This window comes from Canis lupus, chromosome 6 (genome assembly GCF_003254725.2).
Source record: "Canis lupus dingo isolate Sandy chromosome 6, ASM325472v2, whole genome shotgun sequence".
NCBI lineage: Eukaryota > Metazoa > Chordata > Mammalia > Carnivora > Canidae > Canis > Canis lupus.
The window spans coordinates 8,296,350-8,319,099 of NC_064248.1; the positions used below are offsets into that span (position 1 = coordinate 8,296,350).

Consider the following 22,750-nt stretch of genomic DNA (forward strand, 5'->3'; position numbering starts at 1 on the left):
CACCAAGTGGCCCGGAGTTGCTGACACTGTCTGTTAGCTGGCTCTCCTCCCACCAGCAAAGCTAGCATGAGACCCACTGTGACCATGTCTAGACATAAACCCCAAACTCCTCAGGGTGGCAGAAAGAGGCTTTGCACTCAGGCTGAAAGGGCCCAGCCTGCTCAGCGCCTGCCTGATGCCCTGGATCCAGCCATTCTGAACTCACCCACACTAACACCTACATAACCACTGTCATGCCTCCCAGCCCTGACACGCCGTTCTGTCCACCCAGAACACCCTCCCGTCACTGCCGAGAACACTCCCGTTTATCCTACAAGACCCACGTCACAAGTGACTCCCTGGGAAGTGTTCAGCATGCAGCCCCAATCCATCCACCAGGCCAATGCTTCCCACAGTATGGAGTCCGGGACACCAGCCTGACATAGTGCTCCCCAGAAAAGGGTGCCATGACCTCGTGTGTTTGTGAAACACCCCATCCTCACAACCTCTGCAAGGTACGTGAGCACAGTACCTAGTCACCAGACAAAACAGAGTGTTTCCTAACACGTTTATCTAAGCACTGTATGGACTCATTTAAACTTTGGAACAACCTTACGAAGTATACACTGTAATCCTCATTTTACAGAGGATAAAACTGAGGCACAAGACACCCAAACTCCCTTAGAAAACTGCCAACATCCCTTGCCTGCCTACCCCACTCAGCACACATCACGCTCGCTCAGGGGTCAGTCAGCTCTAACCAGTCTCTAAGGCCCCACTGATCACCATTCATACAATAGGTGCTCAATAGTAGCTCCTTGGAGGTAAGGCGCCAGGAATCCTGTGATCCAGTCACAGAGACAAGGCCTCCCAGATGTGATCATTCCCTCCCAGAGCTTGCAGAGGGCCTTTTGTGCATGCCTTTGGGCAGCCTGCTCTGGCCCTCATGTGGGGGCCAGAGGGGGTGGGGGTGCGGGCAGGGCTGGCTTAGGCACCCTTGTCCCAGGTAGGCTGCTCAGGGCCACAATAGGGAGCAAACAGGCAGGAAAAATGATTCCATCTGCAGGGAAAGAAAATAGGAAGTGAGTTCTCAGGGCGAAAACCACAATCACAGATCCAAGAGGCCCAGGGAGCTGCCTGCAGAGCAGGGAGTTCAGTCCTGGAAAGCTTCCTGAAGGAAGCGGCTTTGTGGCTACCCTATAAGACAGTGGAGTAAAGTCTGGGGGTGGTGTTCTGGGTTAAGAGGAGACACATCAAGGACTCAGCTAGGCTGAAACAATAAGAAAGAGAGTTCAGAATCAGAGCAGAGGCAGGAGAGCCAAGTCTCGAAGGGGGATGGGTAGGGGGTGGAGGGGGCAAGGAGCCCCCCACATTCCCCCAGGGCACAGGGTCTCCCAGGCAGGTCTTAACCCAGAGGGGCTGTGGAATCAATTTTCTGAGTCTTGGCAAGCACTTTTTTTATGAACTCGATAGAATACAATAAAAAAGAGAGTATCACATATGGTAACAGCAAGTATTACTCTGTGAAACTTGTTTCAGATGCACAAGTGTGCATGCGCAGGCATTCTCAGTCACCATATAAAAGGTATTTCTTCTTCTGGGTCTTGATGAAAGAATCTGAAAAGACTGTTCCCTACGCAGTGCTTCTTAAACCTGGCTGCATGATAAACCACCTGGGGAGGCCACTAAAACACAGACCTTGGGCCCCAGACTTCCTGAATCATGGATAGGTCCAGATGGGCCTTGATTCTTTCATCTCCCAGGTTCATCTTGATGAGCCAGACAGCAGCCTGCAGCTCTGGGGACACCACACCTTAAGCACTGGAGCAAAACAGGCTATGTAATTTGTGGGGCACAGTGGAAGAGGAAAATGTGGGGCCCCTCATTCCAGAAGCTGGGGAAATGTTCTGGAAAAGGTACTAAGTTACAAAGCTTTCCCCCCTTCTTCTGAGACCTCCCTCACAGGTGGGTGATGGAGGTCCCCAAGCCTCATGGGGGATAAAATGCAGGTGTAGCAGGGAGGAAACTGGAAGGGAACATTCAGACACAGCCTAATGTGGTCATTGTGATGGAGTCTTTTTGATCAGGGACATTTGGGGAAGGGCCATCTAACTCTCAAAGATGGGGGTATACATGTGGAAACTCACTCCGCTTCTCCCCAGAGGAAACGTGTACACAGAACAGTCTTTTCTTTTTCTTTTTCCTTCTTTTTAAAAATATTTTATTTATTTATTCATGAGAGACACAGAGAGAGAGCGAGGCAGAGACATAAGCAGAGGGAGAAGCAGACTCCCCAGGGGAAGCCCATTGCGGGACTCTATCCCAGGACTCCCAGGATCACGCCCTGTGCCAAAGGCAGACACTCAACCATTGAACCACCTAAGTATCCCAGAACTGTCTTAAATCTAAGCAAGAGGAGCCCCACTCTCAGCTCTGTGCTTTCCAGGGCTTGCATCCAGCCTCCCGCTGGCCACACCCTTCCCCACAGGCAAGGAGGCTGTGGGGTAGAGGGCACATGATCCTCAAGACCACAGCCACCCTTGTAGACCAAGTGCAGGTACCTTGGGGCCTGGAATTTCCTCCCCAACAGCTGGACACACTCAGGCATGAGGTAGGACTATACTTGTTGCAGTTGTTAGGGCAGGATGGGAGGTACCAGGCTAGACTACAGTGTCCACAGCGTGTGCATGAGGCCCCACGAGGGGCAAGGTGTCAGATGGAACAAGAAGGGAAGTCAACAATAGCGCTCCCTGCGCTGCCGAATTCCAGCCTAAAACTCTAGAAGTCTGAGTCCTAAACGTGAGCCTGACTCCCCGACCCAGTCATTAGGAGGGTAGGTTTGTCAAGGTCAATGATGGAACAGATTTTATTTAATATTTAGACAATATTTGGACATATGATGTATGGGCTCCATCTGTACCCTTGCCACAGACTCTGCAAAAGTGAGGGATGGGCCAAACTTGTAGGTGGTATAGGCTGTGGAAGTCTACTCTCATTCCCACAAGGCCACTTTGCCCAGAATTACTAAACTGGCTATTCAAAATGTACCCCAAGGGGGTGCCTGGGTGGCTCAGTCTGTTAAGTGTCCAATTCTTGGTTTCAGCTCAGATCATGATCTCAGGGTCCTGGGATCAAGCCCACCATCGGGCTCTGCACTTACCAGGGAGTCTGCAAGAGATTGTCTCCCTCTCCCTCTCTCTCTGCTCCTCTCCTGCTCATGCACTCTCTCTCTCTATATATATTTTTTTTTTACATACATAAATATATATAATATATAAAAAATATATAATATCTATATAAAATAAAGATTTTATTTATTTATTCAAGAGAGACACACAGAGAGAGGCAGAGACATAGGCAGAGGGAGAAACAGAATCCCTACAGGGAGCCTGATGAGGGATTCAATCCCAGGACCCCGGGATCACGACTTGAGCCAAAGGCAGACACTCAACCACTAAGCCACCCAGGTGCCCCCCTCTCTCTAAAATAAATAAATAATATATTTTTTTAAATGTACCCCAAGAAAAAATTGTTGATAAGGATGCCAAATGCTATAACTCCTATGCCAGGAAGTTCTACACTATCAGAATTATGCACACATTTGCTGTTTAACCCAGGAAACCCACTCGTAACAATGGACCCTAAAGATCAATTTGCAAAACTACAAAATGAATAGTGCACAATGACATATCATGGGGGCATTATACATGACACAAATGGTTAAAACAACACAATGTCAATCAGTGAAGGGCTGAATAAACCATGTCATTCACACCATGCACAACTACGGAGCCATAAAAAGGAACACAGGAGAAATCGGGCATTCTAAGAGGGATGGTGGTGATGCTCACACACTGTAATTGTAGTTCATACCACTAAACTGTACACTTCAAGATGGTTAAGATGGTAAATTTTATGTAATGTGTTCCTTTACCACAGTTTTTTAAACTGAGTGAAAAATGAACACAGAAGATATCTCCACATGGAAAATATCTATGCTGTAGAGCAATCACCAGAGCCCACCAAAGTAGTAGCAAAAAGCCAAGTGCAGAACAATGCAACTGGTACACCACCCTTGCATGAGGGAGAGGAAGTTATACATATGCATGCGCATGCACACACAAATGCTTACATTTGCAAAAAGGAACAATGGAAAGATAAACCAATTCAAAATATGACTATCTACAAAAGTAAGGGAGAAATCAGACAAGTATTCCAATAATTAAATGAAAAAAAAAAAAATGTCAGGGGACACCTGGGCAGCTCAGTTGGTTAAACACCTAACTCTTGGTTTCAGCTCAGGTCATGATCTCTGGGTCCGGGAATTGAGCCCTGCATTGGACTCCATGCTCCCTCTCCCTCCCCCTCTGCTCCTCCCAGCTCTCTCTCTCCCTAATTAATTAATTAATTAATTATTCAAAAAAGAAATGTCAGGATTCGATTAGGACAAGTTCGCAGCCCTTAATGAATGAGCAATGAAGACAATGATCATCAAAACCTGCTGATGTCACAAGAGAAAGAGAAACTACCAGATGTAGTGTGACTCTTGATATGATTGTTGGCAGAACACTACACAACCAAAAAAAAAAAAGAATACTACACAACCAAAAAGGGACTTTTGCTAAAATAATCATAAGGGGGAGGAGGAGGAGAAGGAACCAAAACCCACTTAAACCTCTATTTAATTTCCAGTATTTTGGAAATATTGAGGACAGAGGAACATGTTAACAGGCACCATAATCAACACTACCCTTGAAGAAGGAAAACTCTACCAGGCAAAGAAATTGCAAAGAGAAGAGAAGAGGAAACCAGTAGACAGTGGTGTTTTGGTGAAACAGCCAGCTTTCCAGGAAAAAAAAAGTCATGTCTTCCCAAATTAGCTCAGGCCACCACCTATAAAATACCATAGACTGGTGGCTTAAAAGATACTTATTTTTCACAGATATGGAGATGGGCAAGTCCAAGATCAGAGTGCCAGCAGATTTAGTGCCTGGTGAGAACCCTCTTTCTGGCTTGCCAATGGCCACCTGCTCTCTGTGTCTTCACGTAGCAGACAAAGAGAGAGAGCTCGTGCCTGGGTTTCTCTTCCCTTTCTTACAAGGACAGCAATGCCATTATGAGGACCCCAACCTCACAACCTCATCTAAACCTAATTACCGCCCCAAGGTCTACCTCCAAATGTCATCATATTGGGGGTAGGACTTTGACATACCCCAATGTGGGACTCGGTTAAAGGACCCCAGGATCACAACCTGAGCCAAAGGCAGATGCTTAACCAAAAGCCACCCAAGTACCCCTGGGATATAGTTTAAAATGCTCCATATGGGGGTGCTCAGCTCGCTCAGTTGGTAGAACATGAGACTCTTCATCTCAGGGTTGTGAATTCGAGCCCCATGTTGGGCATGAAGCCTACTTAAGAAATAAATAAATAAAACAAAATGCTCTACACACACAAACAGAATGTGTGTGTTGGAGGACAGAGGGGAGTAGGATAAGTGTGGCAAAGTGCATAGTTAACAAAGCCCACTCAGAGTACAAGGGGGTTTATTTTGCTCTCTACTTGGGTATAGGTTTACAACATCTGCAGAAAAAAAATATTTTTTTAAGATTTTTATTTATTTATGAGAGACAAAGAAAGAGAGGCAGAGACACAGGCAGAGGGAGGAGAAGTAGGCTCCATGCAAGGAGCCCAATGTGGGACTTGATCCCGGGAATCTGGGATTACACCCTGAGCTAAAGGCAGACGCTCAACCACTGAGCCACCCACGCGTCCCAGAAAAAAAGTTTTATATGCTGCATTTTTAAATGTCTCCCAAATCAAGATTTTTCAAGTCCAGAGAGAACAGTGGTTCCAAATGGGTGTGATTTGGCCCCCAGGGGACATTTGGCAGTGTCTGGAGACACTTATGGTTGTTTCAGTTGGGGGCAAGGGTGTGCTCCTGGTATTCAGTCGGGAGAGACCAGGGATGTTGCTGGACACCCTGCAATGCCCAGGACAGCTGCATGACAAAGGGTTACCCAGTCCTCGGTGTCAAGGGTACCGAGGATGAGAAACCTTGAGACAGAGGTGAGCAGAGTGTTCTAGGTGCTCATGGGAGAGCATTCCAAACAAATTAAACAGCAGATGCAAAGAAACAGAAATAACTAACACAGTATAGCTGGCATAGAAGACAAAAGTTGGGCTTTAAAAAGGCAGCCTTTGTATGAGATGCTGGAGAGAGTGGATTTTATCATAAAGGCCAAGGATGCAAATATATCACACGTGCCTCCATTTCCCTGTCCCTCAGGCACAGAGACATCACTCAATGCTCTTGGTACTCCTCACAGAGCCCAGACTCTACCTCAGAATCCTTCTTAACCCACTGGCCTGGGCAGCTCCTACCAGTGATTAAGAGTTGACCTAAGAATTGAAACCTGTGTGCCAAGCTGATGCAGGCGATGGTGAGCCACCATAGGGAATCAGAGGAGAGTGGCCTCTACTGCAGCTGACAGAGGTCCACTGGGCAGTGGTGCAGAGGAGAAAGACGGATCCTTATAGAACTAAAACGCCCCCCCCCCCCCAGACAGGGGCTAAGTTGGTCATGGACCAGGCTACACAGCCTCAGCATCATAGGGCTGGCATGTACAATGCCCCATCACCAGGTACCCGGGCAGAGAGGCAGGAAGCCCCGATGCCAGACCCCATCACCACTACCAATGAGCAACAGCTTTGCTAAAGCAGATCAACAACTCTCCTGACCCTCCATAGAAGGCTGGAGGGTCCCCCAGGGGCCTTTCTGGGCATCTGAGAGACAAGGTCAAGGGGACAGGAAGTTGAAGGTAGGAAGGCCACCAAGATGGGACAAGCAGAAGGCTAAGAGAAGACAGAGTGAGCAAAGGAAGGGTCAGCCAGGTGAGCGAGGGGTGGGATGGAAGAGCCTGAGTCCAGAATTTATGGCACTGACATATTGAGGTGTGAGGAGGTTCCTCCTGGGAAGTGAAAGCCTGGCAAGGCACAAGGCCAAGGACAGTGGCTAAGGTGCAAGAGCGGGGCAGGGCAGAGGGCGACTAGAGTAACATGGGGTAGTGGTGATCAACACACCTGGACATCCAGGTGCCCAGAATAATGGCAGAATGGGGGAGGGGTGCAAAGGGAGTGGGCAGCCTTGAGAGAGCGTGGTAAGGTTGACAAGACCACGCAGGTACAGCCACAAGGATGGAACAGGCCACCAGCCGGTAGGGTGTAGGAGGAACTATTACTCACACAGTAGAATCAGCATTGTCCAAGGTGTGACCCGAAAAGAAAGCAGCTAGCACACCCAGATGATCTGCAGGAAGAGCTGGTCAGTGGGGCTGCAGGGTGAGGGGCAGCCAATGGCACAGAAGACCAGAGGGCCAGAGGATGGCCGTGGGAGCAGGCCTGCGCATGTGGTTAAGCAGCTCAGAATCTGTCCTGACCACAGTGAGAACAATCGAATGACGTCGATCCGTTTTTTGCAAACCCAGCATTTCTGTGCACTCCTCCAGCTCTTGGTGTCTTGCACATGGGGGCTCCCAGCAAGCCTCATGCCCAGCATCCTGGTCTCCATGTTATCCTCATCGTGCAGACCAGGACACAGACTCAGGGAGGTTAGGTTACATGTGCAAGCCTATGTCGTGAATTATGGGCAGAGCCCAAAGCCCCCACCACGCCGAGGTGGGAGGAGCAGTGGCCCTTAGACTGGCCCTGCCCCAGGCCGGGGGTCCTGCTCTAGCCTCTTCTAGCCATGCCCCTCCCACCAGATGACGAGGCTGTGGGGCCAAGAGAATTTGCCCATCCGGGCCATCCTTCCAGGCAGACCCGGCAGCCAACATGCCCCCTTCTAGGTCAAGGAGCTTGGAGTGAACTTGGAATGAACTTGGACATGCAGCTTGAGGAGTCCATAAGCCTGTGCGTAAAGCCCCTCACAGTGTGGGAGGAATCCACCATAGAGGGTGGGCCAAAGCCAGCCCTCCCCCCCCACCATTTTCCAGAACAGAGATCTAAGGCATCTATGAATTCCTCGTTGACCCGGCTTTCCAGGTCACTGAGAAGGTACACTCACCAAGGCTGGTGGACAGAACCCACTCACCTAACCATCCGCTAGACTGAGTCATAGCAGGTAGACATTTAGCCCTATAGTGTGTGAGCTCCATGTGTTCTCATGCCTCGGCACTATATAAGGGTACGTGCTTTCTGGAATGAGCACTCTCCTTCAGGGGAGAAGCAAAAACCAGCTTTGTCCTATGTCCCCTGCCCACAAAACCACTCTCTGGACATACTCATTCCTTTCTCTGCTGAAATCTGGGCAGGTCCCACATATCTTCTGGTTTCTCCTACTCAGAAGACCACATCCACTCCAAAAATTAATATTAAAGCTTTATCTTTTGGGATGCCTGGGTGGCTCAGTGGTTGAGTGTCTGCCTTCCGCTCAGGTCATGATCCCGGGATCCAGGATCGAGTCCCACATCCGGCTCCCTGCGTGCAGCCTGCTTCTCCCTCTGCCTGTGTCTCTGCCTCTCTCTCTCTCAGAGTCTCTCATGAATAATAAATAAAATCTTTTAAATAAATAAATAAAGCTTTCTCTTTTATCTAAATTAAAACTTCTTCCTCCAGACGTGTAACACGGATAAGGCTAGAACCCTTGTCTGGTCTCACTCCTTATGCCTTGATCACTCGCTGCTTCTCTGGCCCCTTTAGGGTTGGATAAAGAACAGAGGTGAGGAGGAGACAACAGACAAGATCCCCGCCCCCCCAACCCCCAACCCCAGTAAATATCTGTGGCAGAGAAGGGAGGGAGACAAGGAGGCAAGGAGAAAGGGAAGTGGGTGAAATTTGCATACTTTAAAGAGTTTCACAAATGTATTAGGCTTACTAGGGTAGAATGGAAAAACTGGGGCAGGGGATTAGGGGCTCTGTTTTCAGTGCAGGCCTGCAGGTAGATTAATGCTGCATTTCCCTTCAGGTTTGATTTGGCATCTGAACAGCTCTATGGCTGGCAAAAATCATTAGTGGCTCACATGCAGGGCTGCTAGACCAGACCTCTGAGGAAGTGGGGTCCTTTTTTTTTTTTTTTTTTTTTTTAACCAAAATTACTTAAATAGACGGATCCACCCTGGGCTTCGGACAGAGGTGATCAGATCAGAACATCCTGGGTTAGGCAAGATGTCCACAAGCACATGTCAGACCCAGTTGCCCTGCCCAGAGGCATGGACATAAGCAAGTACACACGCGCACTCACACACACATGTGTGCACACTGGTGCACGCAGAGGAAAGAGAACACAAACCACATCCAAAAATCAGATGCCAACAGGAGCAATACCGTGAAATAAAGGAAGACTTTCAAGAAGTCTTTCAAGATTTGTCAAGAAACAGCTCTGTCGTTTGGCCCATCGACGGAGACCAAGCCACTGTAAACACACATACGGAGCCAAAGCAGAGGCCAGGGCTGTGAAGGGCACTGCGCCAAACGCTGTCTCCAAGTCCTCTGCTTCTGGGGCTTTTGAACTTCGAGGATGCAGGGCACCTGTGACTGACCGTCCATGAGACACAGAAGCGGGTGACATCAGGCCAGCTCAAGCCTGCAATGCCCATGCTGGGACTGTGCCTAGCAACGTTCAGTTATGCTCCGGAGCGTCAATCTCAAGCATCTGGAACCTGCCCCAAGCCTCCTTAACATCTCCTAGTATCCTATTTGGGAATCCATTTTCCCAGATTTATCCAGATCCTCCCTAATTTACCTTCTCCCGGCTCCCATCCTTGGCAAGAGTTCTGGAAGATGACCACAATTGTTTGGACCTCTTTTTATTTATGCTAAAACAATCCCTTCCAAGTTTCTGTGGCGGTCCCCAAGCTCCAGCCCACCAAACACTAGAACACCAGTCCCCATTCACTCAGTTTCCCCATCGACTTCACCTCTGGCTGTTCTCAGGATGCCTGTTCCACCCTGCAGGAGCCTTTTTTAGTTTTCCTTCCCACACCTTTTAATTACAAATATAGTACATGAATATGTGCTCCTTGTAAGAGATGCTAACAAGACACCAGTAGAGGGAGGGAAAAAATGGAAGTCCACCCACCTCACCGCCCTCTGCCCTCCAGCCTCGGGTCTCTCCATATAGATCACTGCAAGAAATGTTTGCCCACGAGCTTTTTTTCCTGGGCATTGAAATACCCATAAATCCGAGTGTTTTTTCATGAATGAGATCATGTTATACATATCATTCTACAACTTGAAAAGTTTATTTTTTCAGACTATTCTCATATGGAAGTGTGCAGAGGCCACACTACTGTGGGTGTTTGGAGAATACTACTAATAGAAGCCATGGGTAAGTATTTCCAAACAAAATCAGGGAAGTAAAATTGTATGCAAAGTTTTCCAGAAGCACTTTTTTTTTTTTTTTTGCTTTTCTGAGTCTCGCCTTACCCAGCCATTAAGTGTACAGCCCGCCCAGCACAAAACATCCCAGTTTCCCCGGGGCCCTAAGACATTGCCAGGATTCATCTTGGTAGCTCACTCGGGTTTGGTAAATAAATACCAGGAAGGAGAAAGAACTGGGACCTGTCTCTTGCCTTCCTCCCTAATAATCAGCAGAGGGGCGCGGCAGAAAGCATAGGTTTTGGAGAAAGCAGGCAGAAGAAGGTCAGTCCTGAGTTGCCACAAACTTGGGGACCTCCCTCTGGGGCTCAACGTCCGCACTTCAAGGAAAGATAATGCTGTAACCGATCCCCCTGGAGTGGTTTTAGGATCAAAAGGCGTGGGGAGTCCCGGTGAATGCACGTTGTGTGCTGCAGGGAGCTCGTACAGCCGCGTGAGTTGTAATTATTAAATGAGGAAAAGCTAGATTCGAGGGGGCTGCGCAAACCGGGCGTTTGGCAACTTTTGCTCGCGTGCTTAAGCATCGTTTTCGCGTTTTGCGGGGGAGGGGGGTTCAACCGCGCGGTGGGGAGGCGCCGGCCCCACCGTCCCGGGGATGGCCAGGGCGCCACCTGCCGGCAGAGGAGGAAGCGCCGGTGCGTCCCGGCACCTCGGGCGCCGCGACCCCGCGCCTCCTCCCGCCCCGCCGCGGATCCATCCGAGCCGAGCCGGGGTCCGGGTCCCCGGGTGGCTGGGGGAGGCGCAGCCGAGGCTCCTCCGCGTCCGCAGCCCCCCAGACGGGACAGAGTCGTCCCTCGGGTGTCCCCGCGCAGCCGGCAGGAGAGGCGGGAGACCCGGACGCTCGGCCTCGGCAACCCGGGAACCTGCTCCCCAACACAAAGCCGCGGCCGCGCAGGTGAGCCCGGCGGAGCCACGTGAGCCGGGAAACACGCGGGGACCGAGCCACGGTCGCCCCCACCGCGCGCGCCCGCCGCAGGTTCCCGCCACCTCCTCCCGGCGCCGGGAGCCGGAGGGGCGAAGGTTGGGAGCGCAAAGAAAGGAAGAGACGGGGTGGGAGCGGCCGGAGACCGCCGCAGCCCGAGCCCCGCCGCCCGGGCCCGACCACCCGGATCCGCGGGGCCGCGCAGCCCCCACCGGCCCGCACCGCCAGCGCCCAGCGCCCAGCGCGCAGCGCCCAGCGCCCAGCCCCCAGCCCCCAGGCCCGCGCCACTCACCGGCGGCTCCCGTAGCCGCTGCCGGGGGAGCCGGCGCCCGGCTCGGGGTAGCCGTGCTGCTGCAGGGCTGCGGCCGGGAAGGGGTACAGGAAGCCGGTGGCCAGCGCCGACCCGCAGAGGCAGCAGCACGCCCAGGGCAGGAGGAGAGCCAGCTTCATCTTGCGCAGCCGCCCGGGGGAGCCGGAGCCCGGGCGCGAGGACAGGCGGGAGCGCAGCCGCGGCCGGACCGGACCCGCGGCCCCGCCGGCAGCAGAGCGGGGGAGCCGGCGAGCGAGCGGAGCCCGGCGACGACTTGGAAGTTTCTGGGGGCGCCCACGCCTCTCCAGGGCCGCCGTTTCAAATTCGGCGAGGTGGGCTCTGCGCCGTCAAAGGGGGCGTGGGGCTTTTTCATTAACCCTCGGCGGTCCGCGGCCGAGGAGGCGCCGGCGGCTGGCGCGGGGGTCCGGGGAGCCGCGCGCCCGGGAACCTGCCCGGGCCCCTGCGGCCGCGCGCACACGCCCTGTAGGAGCTTCCCAGCCAAGCCCCGTTCGGGTCCGCGGACGCTCGTGGGGCGTCCACTGCACGCCGGGCAGTTTCACCTGCCCAAAGCTTTTTACTCCCCACAACACTGCCCTCTGTATTAGGGGGCACCGTTCCCATTTATCAGAGGTGGAAACCGAGGCTCACGAGAAGTCGGCCGAAAAATAACACGATCCTGGCCCAAGGCCCTTTGGACCAAACTATTGACCACCCAGGCTTGCCTCGAATCCTCTTCCTGTTCACCTCCACCCTCTACCTGGATAGCTGTCTCTCCAAGGTGAGCCCAGAAGGAGGAAAGGGCTGGATTTGGCGTGAGAAGTTGTCCCTGGAGTCACCGGGTTCATGAGGCATCGGATCTGAAAAGTAACTGATGGGGGGAGTGGGGGGAGATCTAATACAATCCCGCCTTTTAGAGATGGTTCAGCGGAGTCCCAGACCCCATGCTGAGCCCATCACCAACCTGGCCCCAAGTTGGTCTTTTCTGGACTGCAGGACCCCCACAGCAGTGTACCTCATGCGAGACGCAGGTGGGACCTGAAATCCAGCCTGTGCGGGACTCCCCAGGTTGGGGGTCTTTCTAATTCTCTCCCAGAGGATCCTAGGGGCTGGCAGAGGCCCTGAGGCCACCTCTGGCTCTGTTAACAGTGGGGAGTTCCTAGTCTGTAAAATGTCTGTACATCTGGAGAAAAGTCATCCAATGTGGAAGTGCTTAATGGGCTGCAATACATTTGGTAAGAGAACTGTGGGATTGGTTTTAGAGGAAGACAGGAAGATGGCCTTGGGAACGTAGTCGGAAAGGCCCACTCCCATGGCTTTTGCCCTCTTTTTTTACATATCCCACCGGTACCCTCTTGAGTGTATAGCCCAAAATATATCCGACACTGCTTCACCCTCTCCCCAAACTACCCCTCTTTCTCCACTCAGTTTGTGCAAATCTTGCCAAAGCCTTTTCAGTGGCACCCCCACACTTCCCAGGTCCCCAGTCTGAGTAGGACTCAGGATGCATGAGTCCATCTCTGAGTGGGCAACACATTATGGGAAGCATCACTTGGACCTAGAATGACTTCCTTTTCATCTTGCTCTCCATCCACCTCTTGATATCTAAAAGATTTGGAGAATTTGAGGTATCGGGGTATTTTCACAGCCTCCCCCAAAACTGATCCATGCTCCCTGGACAGTTGGCCAACACCCAGTAAGTGATGAGGTCATTCCTCATCTCCCAGGAATTTGTAAACATTCTTTCTTCTTCCTCTCCTTTACTTTCATCATGAGACAAGAGAATTTCCATGTTACTGTAAATAATCTTTATGCTGCAGGCATGACAGTAAAGAGAACAAGATTAGTATTTTAAGAATTTCCTTTTTGGGGCGCCTTGGGTGGCTCAGGCGGTGAAGCGTCTGCCTTCGGCTCAGGTCATGATCCTAGGACCCATGATCGAGCCCCATATCAGGCTCTCTGCTCAACAGGGAGTCTGCTTCTCCCTCTGCCTGCCCCCGCTCGTGCTCTCTCTCACTATCTCTGTCTCTCAAATAAACAGATAAAATCTTAAAAATAAAAAGTAAATCAAAAAAGAATTTCCTTTTTATCTTAAAGTCACTTTTTCCAGGGCCACAGGCTGTACCCCAGCTAGAACAACCTCAGAGAGGACAGAATAACACTACTCCGTACACTGCTGGATTCTTTTAGAATGATAAGCTGTAGGAAAAGAATTCATTCATCCCAGCAACTTCCGGACTGAAGCAGTTGTCTGAGTTTGGTCCTCCCCTTCACAGCTAGGACAATAAGTTCATTCTGGCCCCATGACCGCGTACCAGGCAACTTCTGTGTGTCCCGCGCTGTGCTGCGTGCAGTGAAGGCTAGTAGAAAAGCAAGTAACATGGTTGTCACCCTCGGGGTGCTTGTGCCATTCTTCAGGAAGGCTTCCCCCCCACCCACCAGGAAGGCTCTAAAATGGCAAAAGTCAGCCAGCAGTTTGGACAAATGTTCTGCAAACAAGAGGAAGTTCCATTTAGATGGTAAGAGATAAAAATACAAAGATGCATAAAATCAAGAAAAGAAATATGATATCTCCCACACAGCCCAGACCCCAGAAGCCCCATGTCTACTCCTGCCCCCCATCCTCATGCCCTCAAACTTGCTGATAACCTGGAGTAAACTCCCCTCTCTGGTCCTCCCCAGTGTCTTTATTTGTAAAGTGAAAACCGGACTGGCTTGTCTCTGAAGATCTTTCCAGTTCTGGTCTTCAGAAACTCACTTTTCCCTTCATCCTCCACTCCTCCCCTCTCCAAGGCAGCTATGGATATACCCAAGCTGATTAAGCTGTCACTCCTCTAGGCAAGATTTTCAGCTGCTGCAACCCCCTCCCCACCAGCAGGGCCATGGAAGCCAAGAAGAATGGAGAACAGTTCAGCGGCATCACACTAAACTCCCGTCAGAGAAGCCAGTGAGTAGAATCCAACTCCAAGTCCCAGCTGTGTGACCTTGGACAAGTTACCTAACCTCTCGGAGCGTCCTCACTGTAAAATCAGAGTAATGATAACAGCACGTATGTTTGTTTGGGTTTGCTAAAAGAATTTAATGAATGATTCACACAAAGTGCCTGAATGCTGCAGGTAACACTTTATAATGGTCGATAACTGTTAATTATAATTTGCTTGGCTTGGGATCCCTGGGTGGCGCAGCGGCTTGGCGCCTGCCTTTGGCCCAGGGCGTGATCCTGGAGACCCGGGATCGAATCCCACGTCGGGCTCCCGGTGCATGGAGCCTGCTTCTCCCTCTGCCTGTGTCTCTGCCTCTCTCTCTCTCTCTGTGTGACTATCATAAATAAATTTTTAAAAAAATTAAAAAAAAAATAATTTGCTTGGCTTTGGTGAGGGATTAAATTGAAGAACACCACCCTTCTCAAACCCCAATGGTGGAACTGACCAGAGTGTGCAGAGCTTTCTCAGGCGGCTCGGAGTATGTCTTCTTCCATCTTCAACAAATTAAAACAAAAATTTATTTTAAAACAAAAAAGGGAAGGCCACCTGGATAGCTCCATTGATAGATCATCCAACACTTGATCTCAAGGTTGTCGGTTCAAGTCCTACATGGGGCCTGGAACCGACTCTAAAAAAAAGAAAGATAAAAAATTTTAAAATAAAAAGTAAATCAAATATGGGGATATTATTGTGTATTACGTGCAATTTGTGTTATATTTTTAGATAGAACATACTTGTGGTGGGTGGCAACCGTGGGAAAGTTTGAGCACCCTGAACTAAAGGGCTAGGCAATACCCTTGTAACTGAATGGTCCTCAATCATTAGAATTGATTAGCTGGTCTTGTCACCGTGGCACACAACACTTGTCTCAATATTACACAACTATGCCTGTGGCACCCCCAAATACACATTAACACTTTTGGGGAGGCAGATACCACCATTCCCAAGAGCCCCAGAAATTGAGCCATACGGGCTCAGAGCTAGGGGCACCTGGGTGGCTCAGTGGTTGAGCGTCTGCCTTTGGCTCAGGGTGTGATCCCAGGTCCTGGGGTTGAGTCCCGCATCTGACTCTCCGCAAAGAACCTGCTTCTCCCTCTGCCTATGTCTCTGCCTCTCTCTCTCTGTCTCTCATGAATAAATAAGATATTTTTTAAGAAAAATGGGGGTACTCAGAGCTGGAACCCTATCTACAGTGCTGGGTCTTTCCTCCTCTCTTCCTTGGTGACCTTGGGGGATCGCATAACCTGTCCCTCCCAACCTCAATATAATAAAATCCCAACAAAAACGAGGACTGGCAGGGCTTTACTGAGTGCCTCAACTGTTTGCCACAACTCTACATGGACAGGCAGGGGTTCTCAGAATTACCATTTTTCAGACAAGAAGTTGAGAGAAGGGATTTGTCTAGGACCCTATACCCTTCCTCGTTTTGTAAGTTGAAAAGTGCCTTAAAAAATGACTTGTTTGTACAAAGAGGGATCAGATTTCTTGGTAAAAGGAGACAACCCCCCCAACACACACGCACACACACTCAAATAGTGGGCTCCTCCACAACTCTATTGTGAGGACTTTCTGATAAGAAAAATATCAGTAAGCATCCTCTTCCTCAGACAAAAAGCAGATCTTCTGTTCTGCTGAAGTCAGCAGAATGAACCACTGAACAGAGAAGTAAATACTCATCAAGCCGAAGCCAAGGTAAATATTGACCTTCTGGCATGATAAATCCTTCTGTTAATCTAAAACAGAAATCTCCCCCTCCCCCTCAAATGCCCTATTGGTCGTGGATTCTGCAGTTTCCCCCAGAAGTTCAGGGAGGCAATGCAGGCACAGAGCAGGTTTCCTCTCATTTCTCCAACAGCCCCTAATCCCAGCTGTTCCGGATCCCAGGACAGCACAGCAAATGGGCTGGGTTGATTCAAGGTAGTAGGACAGTCACAATTGAAGGGCTTCTTTGTTCTGCTCCAAACTTTCTATCCTTGGCCAGGACAGGATGCGAGCAAAACATGGATATTCTGGAAGATGTGAACCTTCAATTTTTCTTCTATCCCTACACACCTCCACAGGCATCCAGCCAGGCCCTAGAAAAGGGGTCACTTCTTTGCTCAGCAGAACTGCGGGTATAAGCCTACCTGTTTCCCCAGACATTGGTCTTGAAATAGATGTTCAGGGGCACCTGGTGGCTCAGTGGTTGAGCGTCTGCCTTTGGCTCAGGGTGTGATCCTGGGGTCCTGGAATCAAGTCCCGCAGTGGGCTTCCCACAGGGAGCCTGCTTCTCCCTCTGCCTGTGTCTCTGCCTCTCTCTGTGTGTCTCTCATGAATAAATAAATAAAATCTTAAAAAATAAAATAAAAAGGAATAGATGTTCAGAAGACAGCAGATTGGTTGCCTATCACAAGAGCCCATGATCTCAAACAGAATTTTGAAAGGAAAACGAACCCCCCATCAAAAAAGTGTCAAAAACAAAACCTAAAAAACACCCAAAAATAGGGAGTCTGCCTAATTGCCAATGCCAAAAGCCCAACTCATACGGTGATAAGTTTGCTCCCAGATGTAGCCGCAGCTAAGACAGTGCTTTCCCAAAGAGCTTAACGAGGAGGCTCTGTGATAAAGAAAGAGGATAGGATGAGTTACTGGGCTCCGTCCGCTGCTGTAACGGAATACCACAGACGAGGGGGCTTATAAACAACAGAAATTTCTTTCTTACAGTTCTAGGAGCTGGAAGTCCAAGATCAAGGGGCTGATAGATTCGGTGTTAGTTGAGGGACGCTGCCTGGTTCATGCATGGCCGTCTTCTCACTGTGTCCTCACATAGCAGAAGGGACAACAAGGGAGCTCGCTGGGGCCTCTTTTATGAGGACACCAGTCCTGTTCAGGAGGGCTCCACCCTCCTAAAGGCCCCACCTCCTGATTCCATGGCACTAGGGATTAGGATCTCACCGTGTGAATTGGGGTGGAGTGGGGGACACCAATACACAGTCCACTGCAGGGGACTGAAATTATAAAATGATGAAGAGGCAACACCCAGGAGAGTGTTGGCTTTACCTTGGTGCAGAGATGAAGACGGTAGGGTGTTGAGACACAATGACGCCACATAACGATGTCCCTCCCACAAGTGCCCAAGCTGATGGGGAGCTCTGCCCGGGGCTCCTCACCCCATGCCCTGCCCGGTGCTGTGGCTCAGCACTTGGAGCTACCACCATGAGAGTATAGAAAGGCACATCGACCGTGAGTGGCTGGGAAGAGTGGCCGGGGCAGGCAGGAGGGGCCACAGGAGGGATGTTGGCCTTGGATGACAGAAGACTAGCAGGACATGATCCAGATCTCTCAAGTCGTGCAGAAGAAAGGAATCAGACTTGTTCTTTGAGCCTCGATGATGAGTTGAGGGCCAACAAATGGACAGCGTCAGCTGAACATGAGGAAGAGCTTCATTCATGAGTCAGGTAAGTAAGTGGAGCCTGATTCCAGGCCCTTGGGGGCAGGAAAAGCAACTAATGGGTGGAGGAATTTGCCCCAAACAGGCCTGAGCAAGTCTGGTAGATGTCACTAGGAGCTCACCAACATCCAGATCTGCTGTCCTCTCCAGGCACACAGTCCCCCTTGCAGGTGGACAGGGCCGTGTGACTAGCTCTGGGCACTGGGCATGAGCTGAAGAGACCATGTCACTTGTGGGCAAAGAGAGATGGGGGATGTGGCTTCTCGAAGTCTTCTCTCTGTCCCTGCCACAGCAAATGTTCCCTGGGTAAGGCCTGGGTCAGCCTGGACCCCAGAGTGCTGAAAACTTTCCCCCGCCCAACCCATCCTCTAACGGGCATTGGACAGCCTAGCTTTGGTCAGTCACTGAGATGCCAGGGGTAGCTTATTACTGTAGCATCACCTGGATTTTCCTGACTAGACCGTATGTCTCTGCCTTAGTGGCTTGGTGTGAAGGGACCCTTGGCCCTGCAGAGGTGGTTAGAAAATCTTCTCCTATGGGCGAGATTGTACCTTTTGGCGCCTGTCCATCTACATCTTTGCAGGATCTGGATCATGTCCCTCTCTCTCGCTTTACCAGCTGTGTCTGCCACTCTCGCTGAGCAGATTCTAATGCATGACACACCGAGGGGCACAGGGGAGGCTCTGTGCTAGGCCCTAGAGGTGCCCTGCCAGGTTAGACATCAGTTTCACCCTCAGCCAGACTTACAGGACCCTTAGGAAGGATGTGAATGAGAAACACTGTCCCTGATGCCCTGTGATCCAAAGTTAGTAGCTCAGAGGAGGCGGGGGTTGGGGGAGGGGTGGTTCTGGTGACAGGGAAATCCAAGTGAACTCACGAGAGGCCTCAAAGCAAGAAGAGATTTGGACAAAGGTGAGAGGCAAGGGAGGGCATGAAGAGCAGGAACATGGCAAGGGGGAAGGGCAGGATTATGTGCGGTGCAGAAGGGCTCGGGTTAGAGGAGCTGGGATGGAGCGAAAGGTGCCTCCTAGCTCCATACACCTGTGCACACTCTGGGTACCACACCTGTGTACATGCACAAACCTCTCAGGAGCCAGAAGGAAGCTATCCTTGCTCCCAAAGGCAGTTGTCCAGGTGAGTGAGGGCTTTACATTTCTCTGTGGTCTATCCCCTGATGCCTATCCCCCTCAAACACCCACCCCAACTCTAGGGTTGAGGGTTCCATCCTCACCCCAGGGCTGCCCTGGAAGCCCGGGGTTCAAGAGGAAATCCATGAGGAGGACTTGTTTGTGGGAATCTGAAGACCAGACTCAGGGCTAGGGTGATGTAGGGAGCCAAGTTCTTCTTAGAAGGAGGTCTGAAGTCAGAAGGCAGAGTGGGGGTGGGGATTCAAGATGGGGGAACAAGTCAAAGAAAGGTGTGTACAAAAGTCTAGCATGACAGAGGGCAAGCCCTGGACCCAAGTGACCATCGACAGGGTGGTGCTGCCACCACTTGGTCCTGTTTCTCTGAATGCTCAGTCCCCTTGGTGGCCATGGACCACCCCTCGGACATCTGTGTCCTCATCTGCCAGCAGCCCTCAAACTCAGCAGGTTAAAAGCTACACTCCACTCTCTAGAGTCACTGCCTATCCACATTTGTGTGAATTAGGGAAAGGTGCCTGCTATTTTCTGGGTGGATATAACCCCACTCAGGCTCAGCCTGCAGAGCCCAAGATGGATGTCAGCACCCCGTTGCCCCTCTACAGCCCTATGGGCCAACCCCACCCCTGGATCTCCTCTACCAAGCACACACCACTCCCCCTGCCCCGTATCTGATGGGGTCTCCAAATGATCCATTCCCTGCCTATCCTCCCCCACTTCCACACACCCTTTCTCCCTGCTCCAGCCCCACAGCGATATTCCCTCCTTGGGGTGAGATCTTTCCCATCACCATGACTGCTCCCCTTTGTCTGGAATGCCTTTTGCAACAGACTAAATGTTTCTGTCTCCCCCCAAATTCACGTGTTAAAACCCTAATCCCAAGGCAATGGTGTTAGAAGGTGGGGCCTTTGGGCTGTGATTGGGTCCTGAAGGTGGAGTGCCCTGAATGGGAATTAGTGCCCTAATAAGAGAGACCCCAGGGGCCCCTGGGTGGCTCAGTGGGTTAAGTGGCTGCCTTGGCTCAGGTCACGCTTCCTGGGTCCTGGGATTGAGCCCCACTTCAGGCTCCCTGCTCAGCGGGAGTCTGTTTCTCCCTCTGCCACGCTCCCCCCACTCATGCTTGTGCTCTTTCTCTCTCTCTGAGATAAAATCTTTAAAAAGAGAGAGAGAGACCCCAGAAAGCTCTCCTCCCCCTTTTGCCACATGAGGAGACCGACATCTATGAACCAGGAAGTAGGTTCTCACCAGACCCTGAATCTGCTGGCACCCTCCCGGCCTCCAGAATCATGGAAAATAAATGTCTGTTGTCCATAAGCCCCCAGTCTGCAGTGTTCTGTTACAGCAGCTTGAGCAGACTAAGATCCTCAGTCTGTTTCCCCACCTCCTCCATGAGTCTCTGCCAGGCTCCAATGCTTCACCAATCTCTCCAGCTAGGGTTGAACCTGTTTGGTGCTTCTAGAGATCTTTCCACAACCCTCTATGCCCACACCCATCTTCTTATGCCATGCTTACTTCTTCTTTTTCTTTTCTTTTCTTTTTTTTTTTTTTTAGATTTTATTTGTTTATTCATGAGAGACATACAGAGAGAGGCAGAGACACAGGCAGAGGGAGAAGCAGGCTCCCTGCAGGGAGCCCAATGTGAGACTCGATCCCAGGACCCTGGGATCACGACCTGAGCTGAAGGCAGACACTCAACCGCTGAGCCACCCAGGTGCCCCCATGCTTACCTCTAAACACATCTGTCATCTCCCCTACAACACACCACACCAAAACCAAGGATCATTTCCCGTTCATCTCTGTATCCCTGGGCCTAACAGACTCCCACTCAGGCAAAGCTTAGTCGGTATCAGCAGGCTATCTGAGCACATTAGTGAATCATTTGCTGACTTCCCCCACGCCCCCAGGAAGAGGAGAGCTGGGGGCCAAGCTGCCCTCCCAGCGATGGCTTCTGGCAGACATTCATGCAAGTTTTGTGTCCTGGGTAACCATGACTATTTACTGTGTGTACTTTCTCTGTGTGTAACAAAGAGAAAGAGAGCCACAGATGAAAATGGCAGATGGGTCCTGTAGATGACCAGATCAAAGAAGGAACCTGCCATTCATTCCAAGGACTTGTACCTGCCCCACTCACGTCTCTACCCAAAATTATTGCATTTACTACTTAAGCAAGGATTGTCAGACATAATCATCAAATGAAAAGCCTCCAGGTAGCCTCTGGAATATCAGCCTGCCATCACTGAGAAAGATTTACCAGGAAGTCTTTGTGGCTTGTAATCTAAAACACCTTCCCCCGGCTTCTGGGAAGGCATGTTTTGCTGGAAAACCAGACAGGAAGGAAGACCACATTCTCTAAGTGTGGCTTTGATACTAAGACCCAGAAGAAAGAGAATGAAAAGGTTGCTCCACTTGATAAAACCATATTGCCATTTACTATCATGAAGTGTCTGTTTGAAGTCAAAACAAGTTCTAGATAAGCCCTTCATTGAGAAACCAGAAAAAAAAAGTGGGGGGAGGGGGAGATAAAAGCAGGCAGAGTGGAACTCTGATTAGAGAGTCATTAATTAAGACCATGAAAGTCCCGCGGTGTTTCCTTTGATTGGAAAAATAGGTGGCTGCAGAATTAAAGGCTTTGGGGGAAATCTTTTCATGCTAAAGAGAGCCAAAAATTAATTCTAGGATTTTAAAATTAAGGCATTATCAAAGCTAAGGCGTTGGTTATAACCAGAAGACCATGTCAATTTAATCAGTCTTATGGTGGGGGAGAGAGAGAGAGCAACTTGTGGTTGCCAGAGGGGAGTGGGTGGGGGGCTGGCAACAGAGGTGGAGGGGATTAAGAGCCACAGACTTCCAGCTATAAAATAAATAAGTCACGGGGATGAAAAGTACAGCATAGGGAATGTAGTCAATAATACCGTAATAAGTTAGCATGGTGACAGAGGGTAACTATTTTGTAACATATATAATCTTCGAGTCACTGTTGTACACCTGAAATCAATGTAATATTGTATATTAACTAAACTCCAAGTAAAACAAGGATTTTTTTTAATCTTACAGGGGAGCAGGGAGTCAAAGTAAATAACCCATTTGTTTCAAAGCCCTGTGCTGCCGTCTTGCTCTACTTGGAGGCACTTTCCCATCTGGTCTGTATGCTCACACAGAGCCACCCCGAGAGATTATGCCATGGGGAAGCAGCCTCGTAGTCTGGGGTGCACCTGCTGATACTACACAGAGGCTGCCCTGCCACCTGCAGGTCCTCCCGCAAGCATCCAGGTCCAACTGGACCCCAGCTCAGACACTTACTATGGAGTGCAGTGGACAACTGTCTTAACCTCCTTGAACTTCAGATTCTTTGTCTCTATAAGATGGAAAGGGTATTCTCACCTCGGGTCACTAGGACCTACATTCAGGTCATGCCTATATTCATTCTTACATACAATATTAGAAAAGGGACTTGCCTACAGAAGCTCAACGTGTCCTGTCCTCTGCCTCACTTCCTCTCTCCAACCCATCCCTAAGTGACCTTCAGAAAAGGAGGTTCTAGAAAGCAGATCATGTCATTCCCTTCCAGGCCTTTGGAGGGGGTGCCAAGGATTTGGATTTGATCTCATTTT

At 50.4% G+C, this 22,750-nt stretch overlaps 1 protein-coding gene and 1 long non-coding RNA gene across 5 annotated transcripts in view; one reads left to right on the forward strand and one right to left on the reverse strand.

The window, feature by feature from the left end:
- COL26A1 (collagen type XXVI alpha 1 chain) overlaps positions 1–11,999 on the reverse strand; it is a 197,733-nt gene extending 185,734 nt beyond the window's left edge. Inside the window, exon 1 of one of the 4 annotated variants that reach the window (XM_049111089.1) lies at positions 11,569–11,997. In XM_049111089.1, the coding sequence (XP_048967046.1) occupies positions 11,569–11,726 (158 nt within the window). In that variant the 5' untranslated portion in view covers positions 11,727–11,997. Of the gene's footprint in view, positions 1–11,568 lie in introns of all 4 variants that reach the window. The other 3 variants (XM_025425931.3, XM_025425923.3, XM_025425924.3) reach the window with 3 other exon arrangements.
- On the forward strand, positions 11,926–14,900 carry LOC125755230 (uncharacterized). Its single transcript, XR_007411117.1, has 2 exons — positions 11,926–12,364; positions 14,002–14,900. It is a non-coding gene; the product is annotated as an uncharacterized LOC125755230 (long non-coding RNA).
- Positions 14,901–22,750: the final 7,850 nt, after the last annotated feature.